The sequence below is a fragment of the Marmota flaviventris genome, chromosome 1 (assembly GCF_047511675.1).
Source record: "Marmota flaviventris isolate mMarFla1 chromosome 1, mMarFla1.hap1, whole genome shotgun sequence".
Taxonomy (NCBI): Eukaryota; Metazoa; Chordata; class Mammalia; order Rodentia; family Sciuridae; genus Marmota; species Marmota flaviventris.
Window position 1 is genome coordinate 47,422,413 of NC_092498.1, and position 14,613 is coordinate 47,437,025.

At 35.7% G+C, this 14,613-nt stretch overlaps 1 protein-coding gene across 1 annotated transcript in view; it reads left to right on the forward strand.

Annotated features, from left to right (window-relative positions):
* The first annotated feature begins 1,012 nt into the window (after positions 1-1,012).
* The window catches only part of Kcnd2 (potassium voltage-gated channel subfamily D member 2), a 462,573-nt gene continuing 448,972 nt past the window's right edge, over positions 1,013-14,613 (forward strand). The window contains exon 1 of the mRNA XM_027926440.3: positions 1,013-2,127. Within this exon, the coding sequence (XP_027782241.1) occupies positions 1,013-2,127 (1,115 nt within the window). The remainder of the gene's footprint in view (positions 2,128-14,613) is intronic.

Below are 14,613 nucleotides of genomic sequence, written 5' to 3' on the forward strand. Positions count from 1 at the left end.
GGGAGGTACGGAGGGATGGGGGAAGGGGAAGAGCTCGCTTGAGCTTTATTTATGCTCCCTGGGTGCATCGGATCCGGCTGCTGGGGAGCTGCTTTCTCTCCTTTTCCTTTTCCGGGTGCACAGCGAGGAGAAAGTCTCCATGCAACTCAGCAGCAGCGCGCACTTTGCCAGGTAGGTACCGCGGGCGAGGCGCGTTCTACACGGAGGCAGATGCTGCTGCCGCCACGGTGGCGGCGGCTGCCAGCTCACGGGCTCAGTAACTGTCACACTGCACCTGAGCTGAACTTGAAAAGAGAGTGAAGGGGCTATTGGGCGAACGCTTTTGGCAGACACCGAGGGTGTTTGTAGACGTGGGGGAGAAGGATCTATGTATTAACGCCCCCCACCGTGCCCAGGGCACATCACCTCCATCTCTGCAAATACGGGAGTAGTAGAGGCGGCAACCGGACTCCCAGAGACGTGGGGCAGCAGCTGTGACTGTATCTCCGAAGCTACAACAACAGGTCGCTTGTTTGAGACTCCTTTGGCGGGAAGGGCTACTTGGAAAGGGAAGGTTTGAAAGAGCGAAAAGGGAAGGTGAGAAGGTTCCCCAATTCGTCAAAATAACACCACTGGGTGACTCTTCGTTTTCTCTCTGCTACTCCACATACTGACCCCATATCGTCCAGACTCTGTCAGGGGAGAAATTAGACACCTGTTTGAAGAAACTGCTGCATCCAGTCACCTGTGTACTCATTCGTGCCAGGAGGGGGCCTGTGCTACTGCTGACACAGGTTGGGTTTGCTTCTACTGGAGGTGATTGCATTTTTAAAAAATTGTTATTCCTAATACCTGAGAGGGAAACTTGCCTTCCTGAGGACTGACTTCACCTGGAGCACTGTTTTGGAGTAGGGTGATACCTCTGAACCGTGTTCCCCAGTACTGGGCTTGAGACGAAGAGGGTATCACTGTGCTTCTTTGGCTGACCCACTGTAGAAGCTCCTTTGCTCTTGGTGCCCCACTTCCCGGCAACATGGCGGCTGGTGTGGCCGCATGGCTGCCCTTTGCAAGGGCAGCAGCCATTGGGTGGATGCCTGTGGCCTCTGGGCCCATGCCTGCTCCCCCAAGGCAGGAGAGAAAGAGGACCCAGGATGCCCTCATTGTGCTGAATGTGAGTGGCACCCGCTTCCAGACGTGGCAGGACACCCTGGAACGGTACCCAGACACTCTGCTGGGCAGTTCTGAGAGAGACTTTTTCTACCATCCAGAGACTCAGCAATATTTCTTTGACCGTGACCCAGACATCTTCCGCCACATTCTGAATTTCTACCGCACGGGGAAGCTCCACTATCCCCGCCATGAGTGCATCTCTGCTTATGATGAAGAATTGGCCTTCTTTGGCCTCATCCCAGAAATTATTGGCGACTGCTGTTATGAGGAGTACAAGGACCGCAGGCGAGAGAATGCCGAGCGTCTACAGGACGATGCCGACACTGACAACACCGGGGAGAGTGCCCTGCCCACCATGACCGCTAGGCAGAGGGTCTGGAGGGCCTTTGAGAACCCCCACACTAGCACAATGGCCCTGGTGTTCTACTATGTGACAGGGTTCTTCATTGCTGTCTCAGTCATCGCTAATGTGGTAGAAACAGTGCCCTGTGGGTCTAGCCCAGGCCACATCAAGGAACTGCCCTGTGGGGAGCGGTATGCAGTGGCCTTCTTCTGCTTGGATACCGCCTGTGTCATGATCTTTACAGTTGAGTATTTGCTTCGCCTGGCTGCAGCACCTAGTCGTTACCGTTTTGTGCGCAGTGTCATGAGTATCATCGATGTGGTGGCCATCCTGCCTTATTACATTGGGCTGGTCATGACAGACAATGAGGATGTCAGTGGAGCCTTTGTCACACTTCGAGTCTTTCGAGTCTTCAGGATCTTTAAGTTTTCCCGCCACTCCCAAGGCCTCCGCATCCTGGGGTACACACTGAAGAGCTGTGCCTCGGAATTGGGCTTCTTGCTCTTTTCGCTCACTATGGCCATCATCATTTTCGCAACAGTTATGTTCTATGCAGAGAAGGGGTCTTCAGCCAGCAAGTTCACCAGCATCCCTGCAGCATTTTGGTATACCATCGTCACCATGACAACATTAGGGTAGGTGCCATCAAGGGAAATGGGGTGGAGTTTGGATGTGGGGGAGTTGATTGTGGGTCTTTTAAGGTGCTATGATACTTCAGAGAAACTAATTGTTTTCTTTTGCCTAAGTACATTTAGGAAAACATTATCTAAATTATTTGGAAAGTCTTCTAATCTGTGAAATGGTATGATGCAAAGATTGAGGTACTAGTGGGTTGCTGGCAGATATCGAGTATTGACCCCTGAAAGGGATAAATACACAAATTTTGGAATTCCTGAATATAGGAGAATGTTAAAGATATATGTATGAATATATAAAAATATATAACAAAGAAAAACAAAAATAAAACTTATGCCCTAATAAATATGTGAATATGCACAACATGTACTGCAATGTTTAGAAAATGCTTCCATGCATTCCAATGAAAAGTTTCCATGTATATTTGAAGTATTATTTTCCTGTTGATACATATGAAATGCATTTCTCCCTCTCAGCATCACAATTCTTATTTTACAACATGACAAAAAGTAGATTGTAGATGTATCAGAAGAATTTTAAAATATGCATGTAATAATAGGTGCATTTTCATTACAGCTGATAGGTTATTTTTTAGTCTGTCAGGACTGAAGCTGATCAACTCCACAAAATGTAGTGGAATGATATTTAAAAGTCTAGGTTCACAGTTTCAAAAAAAAAAAAAAAGAAGCACATGATTGTCATCCACACTTTTTTTTTTAGAAACTACAGATCCTGAGCAATGGATCCACACCCACTAAATACGCATGGAAGATAGAGCAGTGAATGTCTGGTGAGATTGATGTTCACCAAGGACAGACTGCATTATACAATTTTGGTTCCTAATTTCCTTCTAGAATTCTTTTGTGCATTCTTTAATTGTGGGGGGAGATGAAGTTTTATAACTGAAGGGACTATTTTGAATTCATGTGTATTTTAAAATAGATTTTTAGGGCTAGTATTAAGAATTGTTTAGATGGTAGGAAAAAAAGAAGTGTCAGATGATTAAGAATGTTAATCAAACTGCTGAAAGTCGAAGCATTATACATATTAGAGAATCTAATAAAATAAAATGGTTAGAGCCTTTTACTTTTATTAGTTTTTAGATAAGCCAAGGAGTGATGTTATTGCCCTTTCTTCAGCTTTATGCTACTTTTCTTGCATAGGTAATCAGTTCAGTAAGGATTTGGTAATGGCTGTAAGAAAAAAGTTATTCCCAAGGCTGCTGTTTAAGTTTTGTTTCTGGCTAATTTCATTGGCTTCCTTAAATGACATTGTGGTTAAAGTCAACTTAATTTTATTAGACATATTGTGTTGAACAGTTTCTCATGTTGTCAGATGGCCACCTAATGGAATATTTTTTACATGAGGAATTTTGGGTGAGTTAATTAACAAATTATGGTAAAGTAAAAATACAGTGCTTTTGATTTTGACATAGTCTCATTTATTTTTGAAGACTTACGGGTAGATTTTTTAAAAAGCAATTAGTGATGTTCATATCATATAGTTTATATTTCCCTTTTATTTGGTTGACAGTTTTGTGACAGATTGTGAAGAAGATTCAGAATACCTTAAGTGCTTTCTCTTTATTAAAAGATAATTTGGGTTTTTTTTGTCTTATTGCCTTTATGTCATTCAAAATTATTATTATGGGACAATTGAGCAGTGCCAATCACTGTTATGATTGTAAATTAGAAGTATATGTGAATATAAAAGAATGCTGCAATAAAGGAAGAAATATTAAAAGGAAATAATACTTTAAAAAATTGGTGTATATGGCAGGTTTTCATGAGGTCTCATGTCATTTCACTCTTATCTACTGTCTAGATATAGCTATATCTACATATAGATATGTCTTGAATGTAGGAACTATTACAATGAAAGTTGTTGAGCTGATAATTTCATCTAACTAAGAGTTCTATTCTATTCCTGAAAAGTTGGTATTATTTTAATATTTGTTCCCTGAAATGACTTCCAACTTTTATTTTGAAATTTGTTTGTTTTCAGAAAAAAAATGAAGAATTTTTAACCACTAATGACAATGTTTATTATATAAACAAAATGTTTATAAATACTTATTTCTGCAGTAAGAAACTGAATAATAATGCTTGAGTAGTTCACATGTTTCATAGGTAAGTAGATTAGAAGGATTAAATATATATATATATATATATATATATATATATATATATATATACACACACACACACACACATATACATATATGTACACTTTATCAGAACTTGGAAGCAAAACGGGAGTTAGTTTCAAGACAAGTTTCACTGAAGTTGAAAATTTTAATTTTCAGGAAATTAAGCTAATTAATGATTCTAATGGAATACACCATCCAACTTTTCAGATGTGGAAATGTTACTGCAACCAAAATGAGAGTATATGTAGACATTTAGCAAAGCATATGCTTTATATAACAACAAAATTTCTTAGGAAAATGTATTTAATTTCTCATCAAAAATATTTATAGTGCATTTTAATTTCCTGGAGAAATAGATTCTTAAAAGCAGTGCCTTTTTGATTTCTTATCTGTGGTTATTTTGTGACTCAACAGCATTATGTAGGAATAGAATATATTCAGCAAAAGCCATTGCCTGACTATCTTTTATGCTGCCGTTTTAGAGGATAAAGTATAAAGTGTAAACTTACGGAATGTACGCAGTAGTTTTAGATACCATGAAGTTGTGTCTGTGAGATGATCAAGAATTTTCCATTATACTCTGAGCTTTTTTTGGGAGGTGGGAGTGGGTACCAGGAATTGAATTCAGGGGCACTCAACCACTGAACCATATCCCCAGTCCTATTTTTTATTTTATTTAGAGACAGAGTCTTACTGAGTTGCTTAGTGCCTCACTTTTGCTGAGGCTGACTTTGAACTCGTGATCCTCTTGCCTCAGCCTCCTGAGTTGGAATTATAGGGGTGTGCCACAACACCTGCCTGAGCTCTTTTTAATGTGACTATAATTTTAATGATATTGATTTTCATCAATTAATGATAATAGATGTGAAAAGGTGATCCTAAAAAATGGCTATCAAAAGTTCCAGCTTATGTAAACATTACTTACATGAGAACAAATACCCAAGAGCTTTGTCATGGAGGAGTGGTAGAATTAAAGACTACTTCTCAGGTCATTTTACACAATATCCGTAAGTCTGTTCCTCCATTCCATCCTTTCTTTTCGAAGATATTTATTAACCTGCTCAGGGCCCTGGTTACCCTTTTGCCTCCATCCCACCCATTTCCCTTTCCATGGGAAAACTCTGATTACTGCCTTAGTCTGCTATGGTGAAAAAGAGATAACATCCGTTGATAGTCTTTGTTCAGATGGTAGTGTTTAAATGTTGCTCAGTTCAGGAAACTTCCAGATGTTCACCAATAATAATCAAAAACTGTTTAAAAATTTGTTCAATAGGGTCAAGCTTCAGTTTGGGAAGCTTTAAAAGGATTTAAAAGTGTAACCAGATGGCATATTGAATAATTTGAGGAACTATTCATATGTTAGGCAATATTTATATTCCTGATCAAGATTACTAACCATTTAGATAATCAACTTTTTTTTAAGAGAGAGGGAGAGGGAGAGGGAGGGGGAGAGGGGGGAGAGAGAGAGAGAGAGAGAGAGAGAGAGAGAGAGAGGGAGAGAATTTTAATATTTATTTTTTAGTTTTTGGCGGACACAACATCTTTGTTTGTATGTGGTGCTGAGGATCGAACCCGGGCCGCATGCATGCCAGGCGAGCGCTCTACTGCTTGAGCCACATCCCCAGCCCCACAGATAATCAACTTTTTTTAAAAAAAATTTCATTGCATTCTTGAGGATCAAACCTAGGGCTTCACTCATGCTAGGCAATCACTGTAACACTGAGCCACATCCCAGTCCTAGACACATTTTTTAATTGATGATATTGCTTATAATATAAATCTTAAGAACTTCAGAAATATCATCTTGTGATCCATACCACTTTTTACATTTTAAAACCAAGTTGTTTTCATCAAAGTTTCCAGTATGGAGAAGAAAGCTGCTACATGGCATTTCTGTAAAGTTCATGTTTAGAATGAAATTTTTTGATGTTATTTTTACTTTTTGTAATTCTGGGGATTGAACTCTGGGCCTCACGCATGCTAGGCAAATACTACCACTAAGTGTGTATATATCTGTGTCCCTACTTAAAGTTTTATCTTGAAATAGGGTCTTGCCCAGGCTGGCCACAAATTTGTGATCCTCCTGTCTCAGCCTCCTGAGTCGCTGTAAATTTTGTGTATTTAACTACATGAATCATATTCTGAAGTTTGAACAAATTTGGGAAAGCAAATTATTTGTTTATATCGTATATTTACCTGAAGCATGGTAGAAGTACATTTTTGCTTTAAGGAAACTTTGTAGTTGTCTATTGATTAAAACCATCAAAAACTAGCAATATCATATTTCAATTTTAATATTAGTGAATTTGTATTTTAAGAAACAAAAACTAACAAACAAAAGCAAGGGCTGGGGGGTATAGCACAATGATAGATCACATGCTTATACACTAGGTCCAGGGTTCAACCCCCAGTTTTTTTTTTGTTTTTTTTTTTAAGGCAAAATAAAATTTCATTGAAATTTTTTTTTTTTTTCCTCTTTTGGTGTACTGGGGATTGAACTATGTCACAAGTCCATTTTATTTAATTTCATTAATTTTTTAACATATATTTTGGAGAAAGGGTCTTGGTAAGTTGATAAGGTTGGCCTTCAACTCCTGCCTTAGCCTCCTGATTAAATGGGATTACAAGAAGGAGCCTTCATGCCCAGCTCATTGCAATTTTTCTAACAACATGACATTTTCAAAAAAGGAAATTTTGCTTTTTAGAGTGGCATAATTTGAAAGGAATTTATCATTTCATTCATGATCAAATGTATGCTATATGATAAAAAGAAATATAAAAATACTCTTAAATAGCATCCTCCTGCTACCTGTCACAATTCTAATTACAATGGGGAATATAAGGAGTAAATCTTGCAAAATCATTTACATAGAGACTTTCAGTGCATGCATCTACTAAAATTGATGGAATTATCCCCCCTTCTGTTAGCCTCTGTACTTAAATATTGCTAATGTGTTAATCTAACAATGTTTACAGAGTCAGGGAAGTACCAAAATTTATCTGACTGGTGAAGAGCCCAATTATGGGTAAGAGTCATTTTAATTTTGGCATACTACAACACATTTGTATGAAGTTCTGTGGAGAATGTAAATGGATAGAAGTTGAAATGTGGTATGTATTCTTCTTTTTAGCATTAAACACTATCTTAAGTGTTTTCATATTATTGCAGCCATCATTTGAAATAGAAACAATATTTGAGTTGGCATTTTAAACTATGTGAATTTTCCTACCATGTAAAACTTTTTAGCATGTACTTCCTTTCTAGACAATATGTCAGAAAGAAATAATATATGGTATCTCAACATGGTACTCTAGATAAGGGAACATTATTGATTTTCAGTGGGTCTGCTGTTTGTTCCTTTTACTGATGGACTTTGTCTTATATTTATTTTTATAGTTACACCATTTAATTCAGAACTTTTCTCCCAGTTATAGTCATCTTTGAAAATGAATTACTGACATTAAGATTTCTTATTAACTGATCATTCAATTCCTAGTGGAAGAAAACTTAGCTGTCATTTATTTAAAAATTTATCATTTCACACTTGCAAGAATCTTGTAACTTTCCCATAGTTAATACCATTAAATAATAGCAGTACTTTTGGAATTTCACTTTTAAACTCATTTTTTCTTAAGATCTTCAAATATTACATAGAAATATGCTGTAATAATTATCTGGGGATTGCTTCTGATAAGAGTAGGAACAAGTTGGCAGTTTATTCCATTCATGTAGTGAATTTCTCTCCTTGTTCTATACTCTGTGTCTCACTTTTCCCACATTCCTTAATATCATTGCTGGCTTTGCCTTTGCTTTTTACCATGATGATGCCCAGTTGATACAATATAACAATATGTTCTCATCCAGTGAACTTTTATGCCATTTGGGGGAAACTACTTAATGGTACCTGGACTGACGGAAAAGTAAATCAGTCATTTTGCCTACATTGAATAAAATGAATTAGCCTGTGAATTGTTGAAAATGTGCAATTTAACTTCTTTTTCATCAGAAGAACACGAATAGGCAAAAATCTTTGACAGTAAAGGAAGCATTATTTTTCCTTCAGAACTATGATAAATTCATTCCTATTTCCCTCTCCCCATTTTCTCTCGCGTTTTATATTATTTTCTGACCACAAATACATATACAGAGAGAAATAAGTATTGTTCTCCCCTTAGGTCCAGCAGCTAGATTCAGCAGGATGAAATATTTTCTGGTATTGAAAAGATACCCAGTGGTGAAACACCATCTCTTTATTTTTTGTGTGCACATTATAGGGTTCTTTGCTTTATCATTTGAATGTTTTCCACTTTTGTTTTCTTCTCCAAGAACTAGCCTCTGCCTTGATCTTGTTCATGAAAACTTTTCAACCTCCTAAGCCTACATCACCTCTTGTTGGAATTATGTTTGACTTTAGTATTAAAGTCTCATTTTGCATATAATTTGTGGTTTCATTTCTTACACCTTACTTATATATATATATATCACTTATCCAAAATTCTTGGGACCAAAAAGATTTCAAATTTTTTGGATATTTGATTCTGTAATTTTTGAAGGCTTATTACCTAGGTCAGTCCTCAAATGTAGAAAAAGGTCTGTGTTTATGTATTTGGATCTTGAAATGAGTGAATACCTGCACACCATGGAGAGGTCCATAGCCACGGAGCAGTGCTGTCTCAGTAGTAGCAATAATCCACTAATATAAGAGTCTTGGCTTTGTTCCATGTTAAAAATATTTATTTATTTAGAGAAAAGGGAAAAATAACTTTTATTGATTTGCTAGCAGAAGAGAAACACAGGGGACTCCTGTCCTAGAGTCTGTGATTCTGCCTACCAGAGGGAAAAAGGGATTTTTAAAGAAGTGATTTAAAGGCTACATTCCAGGTTCCCTTGCCTGGAGTTGTAATTCACTAGTTAATTTGGGAGACAGTCATTTATTAGTTCTTCTGGTACCATCCTTGAAGTCTGAATTACTCTTTCCTGTAATGGGTGTGTGCTCAAGAATGAATAACTCTGCCTAGGTTGGGGAAGAAAGGTAATCCAACTTCTTCTGAAGTTAGGAAGGGAAAGTTAGGGAGGGGGAGAGATTAGGGAAGAGGAGGGTCATGTTAAAATATTTAAATTTATTATTTGAGCATTTTGCCTTATGATGTACTATGACCCACTCTTTTTTGTCTTTCTCTTTTGACTGGGAAGCATTGTGAGATTTATCTACTTTTTTATCTATAGCTAATTTTTTCTGCAAAGGTTAGAGTTAATGGTTGTTGACTAATTTCTGCATAGAGATAGTGAACCATTATCTCTAAATTACATATAAGGTACATGAAATTGTTGTCTGGAAGTCCACATTCTAAGGGCTTAAAAGGTGCACAAAATATAAACATCGATGTAGATACATAAAATGGCATTGTACAATCACTTTGCCTTGGAAATTTTGAAAGTGTGTTATGTAAAGAAAATCTGAATCATGAAAACGTGGAGGGAGTAGGGAAGGAGTTATCAGAAGTTAATGAGAAAAAAACAACACTAAAAGAGAGGATAACAGTTGAGAAAATGTCAAATTGGATGGAAAGGCTTTGTTCTAAAAGTAAAAGATCTTGTATTATTTTTAAATGTTAAGTGGACTTAATTCACCCATCTTCCTTTTTTATTTTAATACAAGTAATAGTGCTTTTGTAGACACAAAATAATATTAGTGGCATACACTCTCAGGAAATCAAAATGTGGCTCAGAGTTCAATTTAATTTAACAGACTTTTTGATAACTTATTTCTTGTCGGCCATAGAAATAAGCATACACCCAGCTTCCTACCTTTAAGCAAGGTGCAGATCTGAAATAGTGGGAAAGGCAGAATATATAAATTTGTGCTATAATTCTAGATCCTGATGAGTTCTATGAAAGAAAGAAATCTGGGTAATAAGGCTGCAGTATGGGAGAAAGGACAGAGAAGGTCTTTCTAACATGCTGACATCTGAGTTGATGGCTAACTGAAATGATGAAGTGAGTCTGTGAATATCTGAATGAAGAGTTTTAGAGAAAGAGAGAAAAAGGTTCAGGTTATTCATATCACTTATCCAAAATTCTTGGGACCAGAAAGATTTCAATTTTTTCTGGTATATGCATATGAGGTATCTGTACATAGTACATCATAAGGCAAAATGCTCAAATAATAAATTTAAATATTTTAACAGGTATCTGAACACAAAATTTATTTGTTTCATATACATCTTACACACAAAGCCTCAGGTAATTTTATATAATATGTTTAGTGCATTAAACAATTTTAAATGATATTTTTAATGCACCTGTGATTGTTACCTTGTGGCATAATAATGGCACTTAAAAATTTAGGAATTTGAGAGCATATTTCATTTGGATTTTCAGATTATAGATGCTCAGAATGTACAAACATCAAGGGGCTGAGATTTGGGGTATTCTGTCTAATGACTTTGTAATTAAAGCAATGGAGTGAAGAGTTTAGTAGCACTGAGATCTGAAAGATTTTTTAGATGAGATGATACAGGAATGTAGCCTTTAAATCACCTCTTTAAAAATCCCTTTTTCCCTCTTTTTCCTTCCACTGACTTTAGCAGCTAGATTTGGTGGTGTGGGATATCTTCTGGTATGACATGAAACCCCGTGGTCACATACTATCTATTCATTTCTGTGCACATTTGTAAGACTCTGATTTTGTAGATTCTGTAGAATGTTTGCCCTTTAGTTTTCTTCTTTGAGAACCAGTCTTTGCATTGACCTTCTCCTTGAAGCCCTTTCCAACTCCCAAGTCTTGTCATCTCTAGTTGGAATTACCCTTGATGTAACTAAGTTTCATTCTGTATGTAATTTTACTTCTTGCCTTCATAGCTAATTTGAAAGGTTTTCCAGGTTTGAGTCTGCATCTGTTAGAGACTTAGCCTACATAATGCTCAAATGTAGAAAAAGGTATGTGTTAATGTGTTGCAGATCATTGATACCTCCATTGTCACAAGCACTCCTTAGCCATGGAGCAGTACCATCTCAACATAGGCAGTAATTTACTAATCTAGGCCAAACTTAGATTAAAAAATATGAAAAAGATCATTTTACAAATAACTTCATCATGTACAGATTTTCATTTTTCATTAGATTTGTCATATTTACTTTAGCTTAAATTTATATTGAGTTATTCATGAAATTGTCCCAAAATAGGGCATTTTATAATAATATATGATTAAATTATTAGCTGATTAAAAATAAAATAGTTCAAAGAAAAAAATGAATTCCACATTTTAGTTGAAGAGACTACTGGTGGACAATAGATGGAACTATATGGGAACTTACAGGGGAATTTAAAAATTTTGCGTATAGCTTTGCAGATTAACAGCTGTAAGTTCTAGTATTAGTGCTTATTTGGCCATCCTTAGAAAGTCTATGAGCTACCCAGTATCCATTAATAAACTCTATGGTGAAATTAAAAAAAAAAAAAGAATATCACATTAATTTTGAATTCTATTTAAACTAATTTCATTCCTTTTTTCTCATTTTTAGTAGGTATGCATATATCCTCTTCAGGTGTTTAATTATTTTTATGAATTTGAAAGAGAAAGTGGTTTACATATCTTGAAATCTGTGGAGATTGCCATATGATAAGATTTTTTTTCAGTACAAATCAGATTGTGACCATGCATATGGCATATGTATAATGAAAATTTATAGAGGCAATGCATTGATAAGAATCACCATATTGGAGAATTAAACATAGTCATGAAGGGATAGTTGGAAGACTTATGGGTTTAGAAGAACAAGAATTGAATACAAATATATATGCTTGAATCTAAGGGAATTAAATGTGGCATCAAACTTTGGCATGCTGTTTTCATTAAAACATCTTTCATCCAGATAATTCTATATTCTACCCAGAAATTCTGTTCAGAGGCTGGATTATTCACGAAGTAAGCTGGGATTCATGAGGGCCATCACACAGGAACTATTGTAGTATTCCTGGGCTTTTGCATGTGATGAAGTTGGATGATAACTAGACTCCCATCATTACCCTCCTTTCTCTATTTTGAATGAGGATCTGGTTTCCTTTCTTCATTCTACAGAAAGTAATGTTATCTAATCCTATGCCATTTTATTACATTTTAGGAAAAAATGTCACCATGCTTATTGAAATTTATTAATTAAATAATTTCCAATTCTTACCAAATGTGGTATTTTTGAATTGAAAATGTAATAAGCTTATATATTATATTCTTAAATTTGATCAACCCCCCAAAATGGACATTAGATACCTTATTGAGTCAGAAAAGAATGTCCTGAATGGGCTTTCCCAAAGGTGTGAGTTTTCTATTTCAGTCCAAAGGTATTAAAATAATGGACTTTTAACATAAATGGTTCATTAGTTTCTATAAAACTTCTCTATTTAATCTTGAAACAAAAGTGAAATGTAGTTTTGAAACTCTCATAAAGTCCCCAACCTATCTTGTGAAGGAACCTATGCTAGATTTCTGGGGGCTCTTTTGAAGTCTAATGCTCCTAAGAGTACAACACACTGGAAGCCATTTTACTCCTAATGGTTCTTATTCTACTTGAAATCAGTCCTTATCATTAAAGAAAATATTACAAAGAACACTGAGCAATAAAAAAAGCAGGTCTGGAAGTTTCTCCATGATACAATTAAAATTCTGATAATGTCTCCATAGTTTAAATATAATTTGAAATCTAATGAATAAACAAATTCCTAAGTTTCATTTTATTATTCTTTCCTTGGTCATCTGGTGATTGTTAAATATTTTTGAAACTGAATAGAATTCACATATTGAACTGAATTTTAGATAATGGACTAGTTTTGATTTTGTTGATTCTAATATTGATGCTTTTGACAGAAAGCTGTGAAAACATTGTTAAATCATTTGATTTGTTTTGGTCTAAAGAACAGAAAGTCAAAAGCTGAAGGTTCATAATTTGCTATTAAAAACTCATGTGCATGTTAAAGTCAAATAAAAGATTTGAAGGTATTCTGATATTAAACCTTATGACTTAGAATGTATTTTGAAGGAATATTTTCAAGCTTACTTTAAATAGTATGTTTCTACTTTGAAAAGTATAAAAAAAATGCCATTTTAACCCCTGCAGTTACAAAGAGGAAAATAATGCCTCCTTTAATTTCCTTAAATGTTTAAGTTTGCTAGAAAAATAGGTAGTAAGTAGATACTTACAACATTTTAGGAAAAATATTTAAGATGGAGCTAAACTGATAAATTATAAGGGAGGGTCTTATATTGCTGTAACATTTTTACTATACATATTTTAAAGCATTTGTTAGTGCACTATAGTTATATATAATAATTGGGTTCATTTTGATATAATTATACATACATGGAATATTTAATTTGCTCCATTTCCATCCCTGGTACCTCTTCTGTCCCTTTCCTTCCCCCAGCCCCATTCTTCTTACTCTGCTCTACTGGTCTCCTGTCTGTCTGTCTATCTACCTACCTACCTACCTGCCTACCTTTAATTGGTATTTTCTAGATATACGTAAAGGTGGAATCCACTGTGGTACATTCAAACATGCACACAGCATAATTTTGTAAAAAGCTAAGCCCTTGATACTAAGAGCCAAAAGAACTAAACATTACTGTTGGCTTTATTCCACATGCACACAATTTTAACTGTTACTCCTTTTCACATCACACTTCTGTCATTCATATATGCATGACCCTCTTTACCATCTTACCTATGCAGTTAGTAACATTTTAATAATGTAACTTGTGCATGTGAATCTACTGCCTCAAATAAAGGTATATCATTGATATTAACCTCCATCTAACTACGTGCACCTTTTCTTCCCATCATGTTCCACTGCCTCTCCCCGTTTCTACTAAAGTTCACCATTATCCTATACCCTGTGTTTGTTATCCTTAAAAATTTATTTTTAGTTGGGAGATTTCACGGAGTTTATGAAAGAACATAATGTTTCATGTAGTCTTGAGTTTTGTCATATAATATTATGTCAGTTTTACCACACAGAATTTCTAAGCACTGCAATGCATTTTGATTGCTCTATAACGTCTTATTCTATCATGTGAGTATACCATAGTTTATTTCAACTATTGTTCTGATGATGACACTCAAGTTGGTTTCAGGTTTTTCTGAAGAGTGCTGATATACAAATTGTTGACAACTGTGTATGTTTTACCTTGGGGTGAAATTGGTGGTATTATCCTCATTTGGAGGATAATACCTTTTTTTTTTTGTTCTGAAGCTGTTTCAGCAGTTGATACTCTTACTATCATCCCCACAATTCTATGAAGCAAGTACTTAATATGAAGAAATGAAGGCTATTGTTTCCAT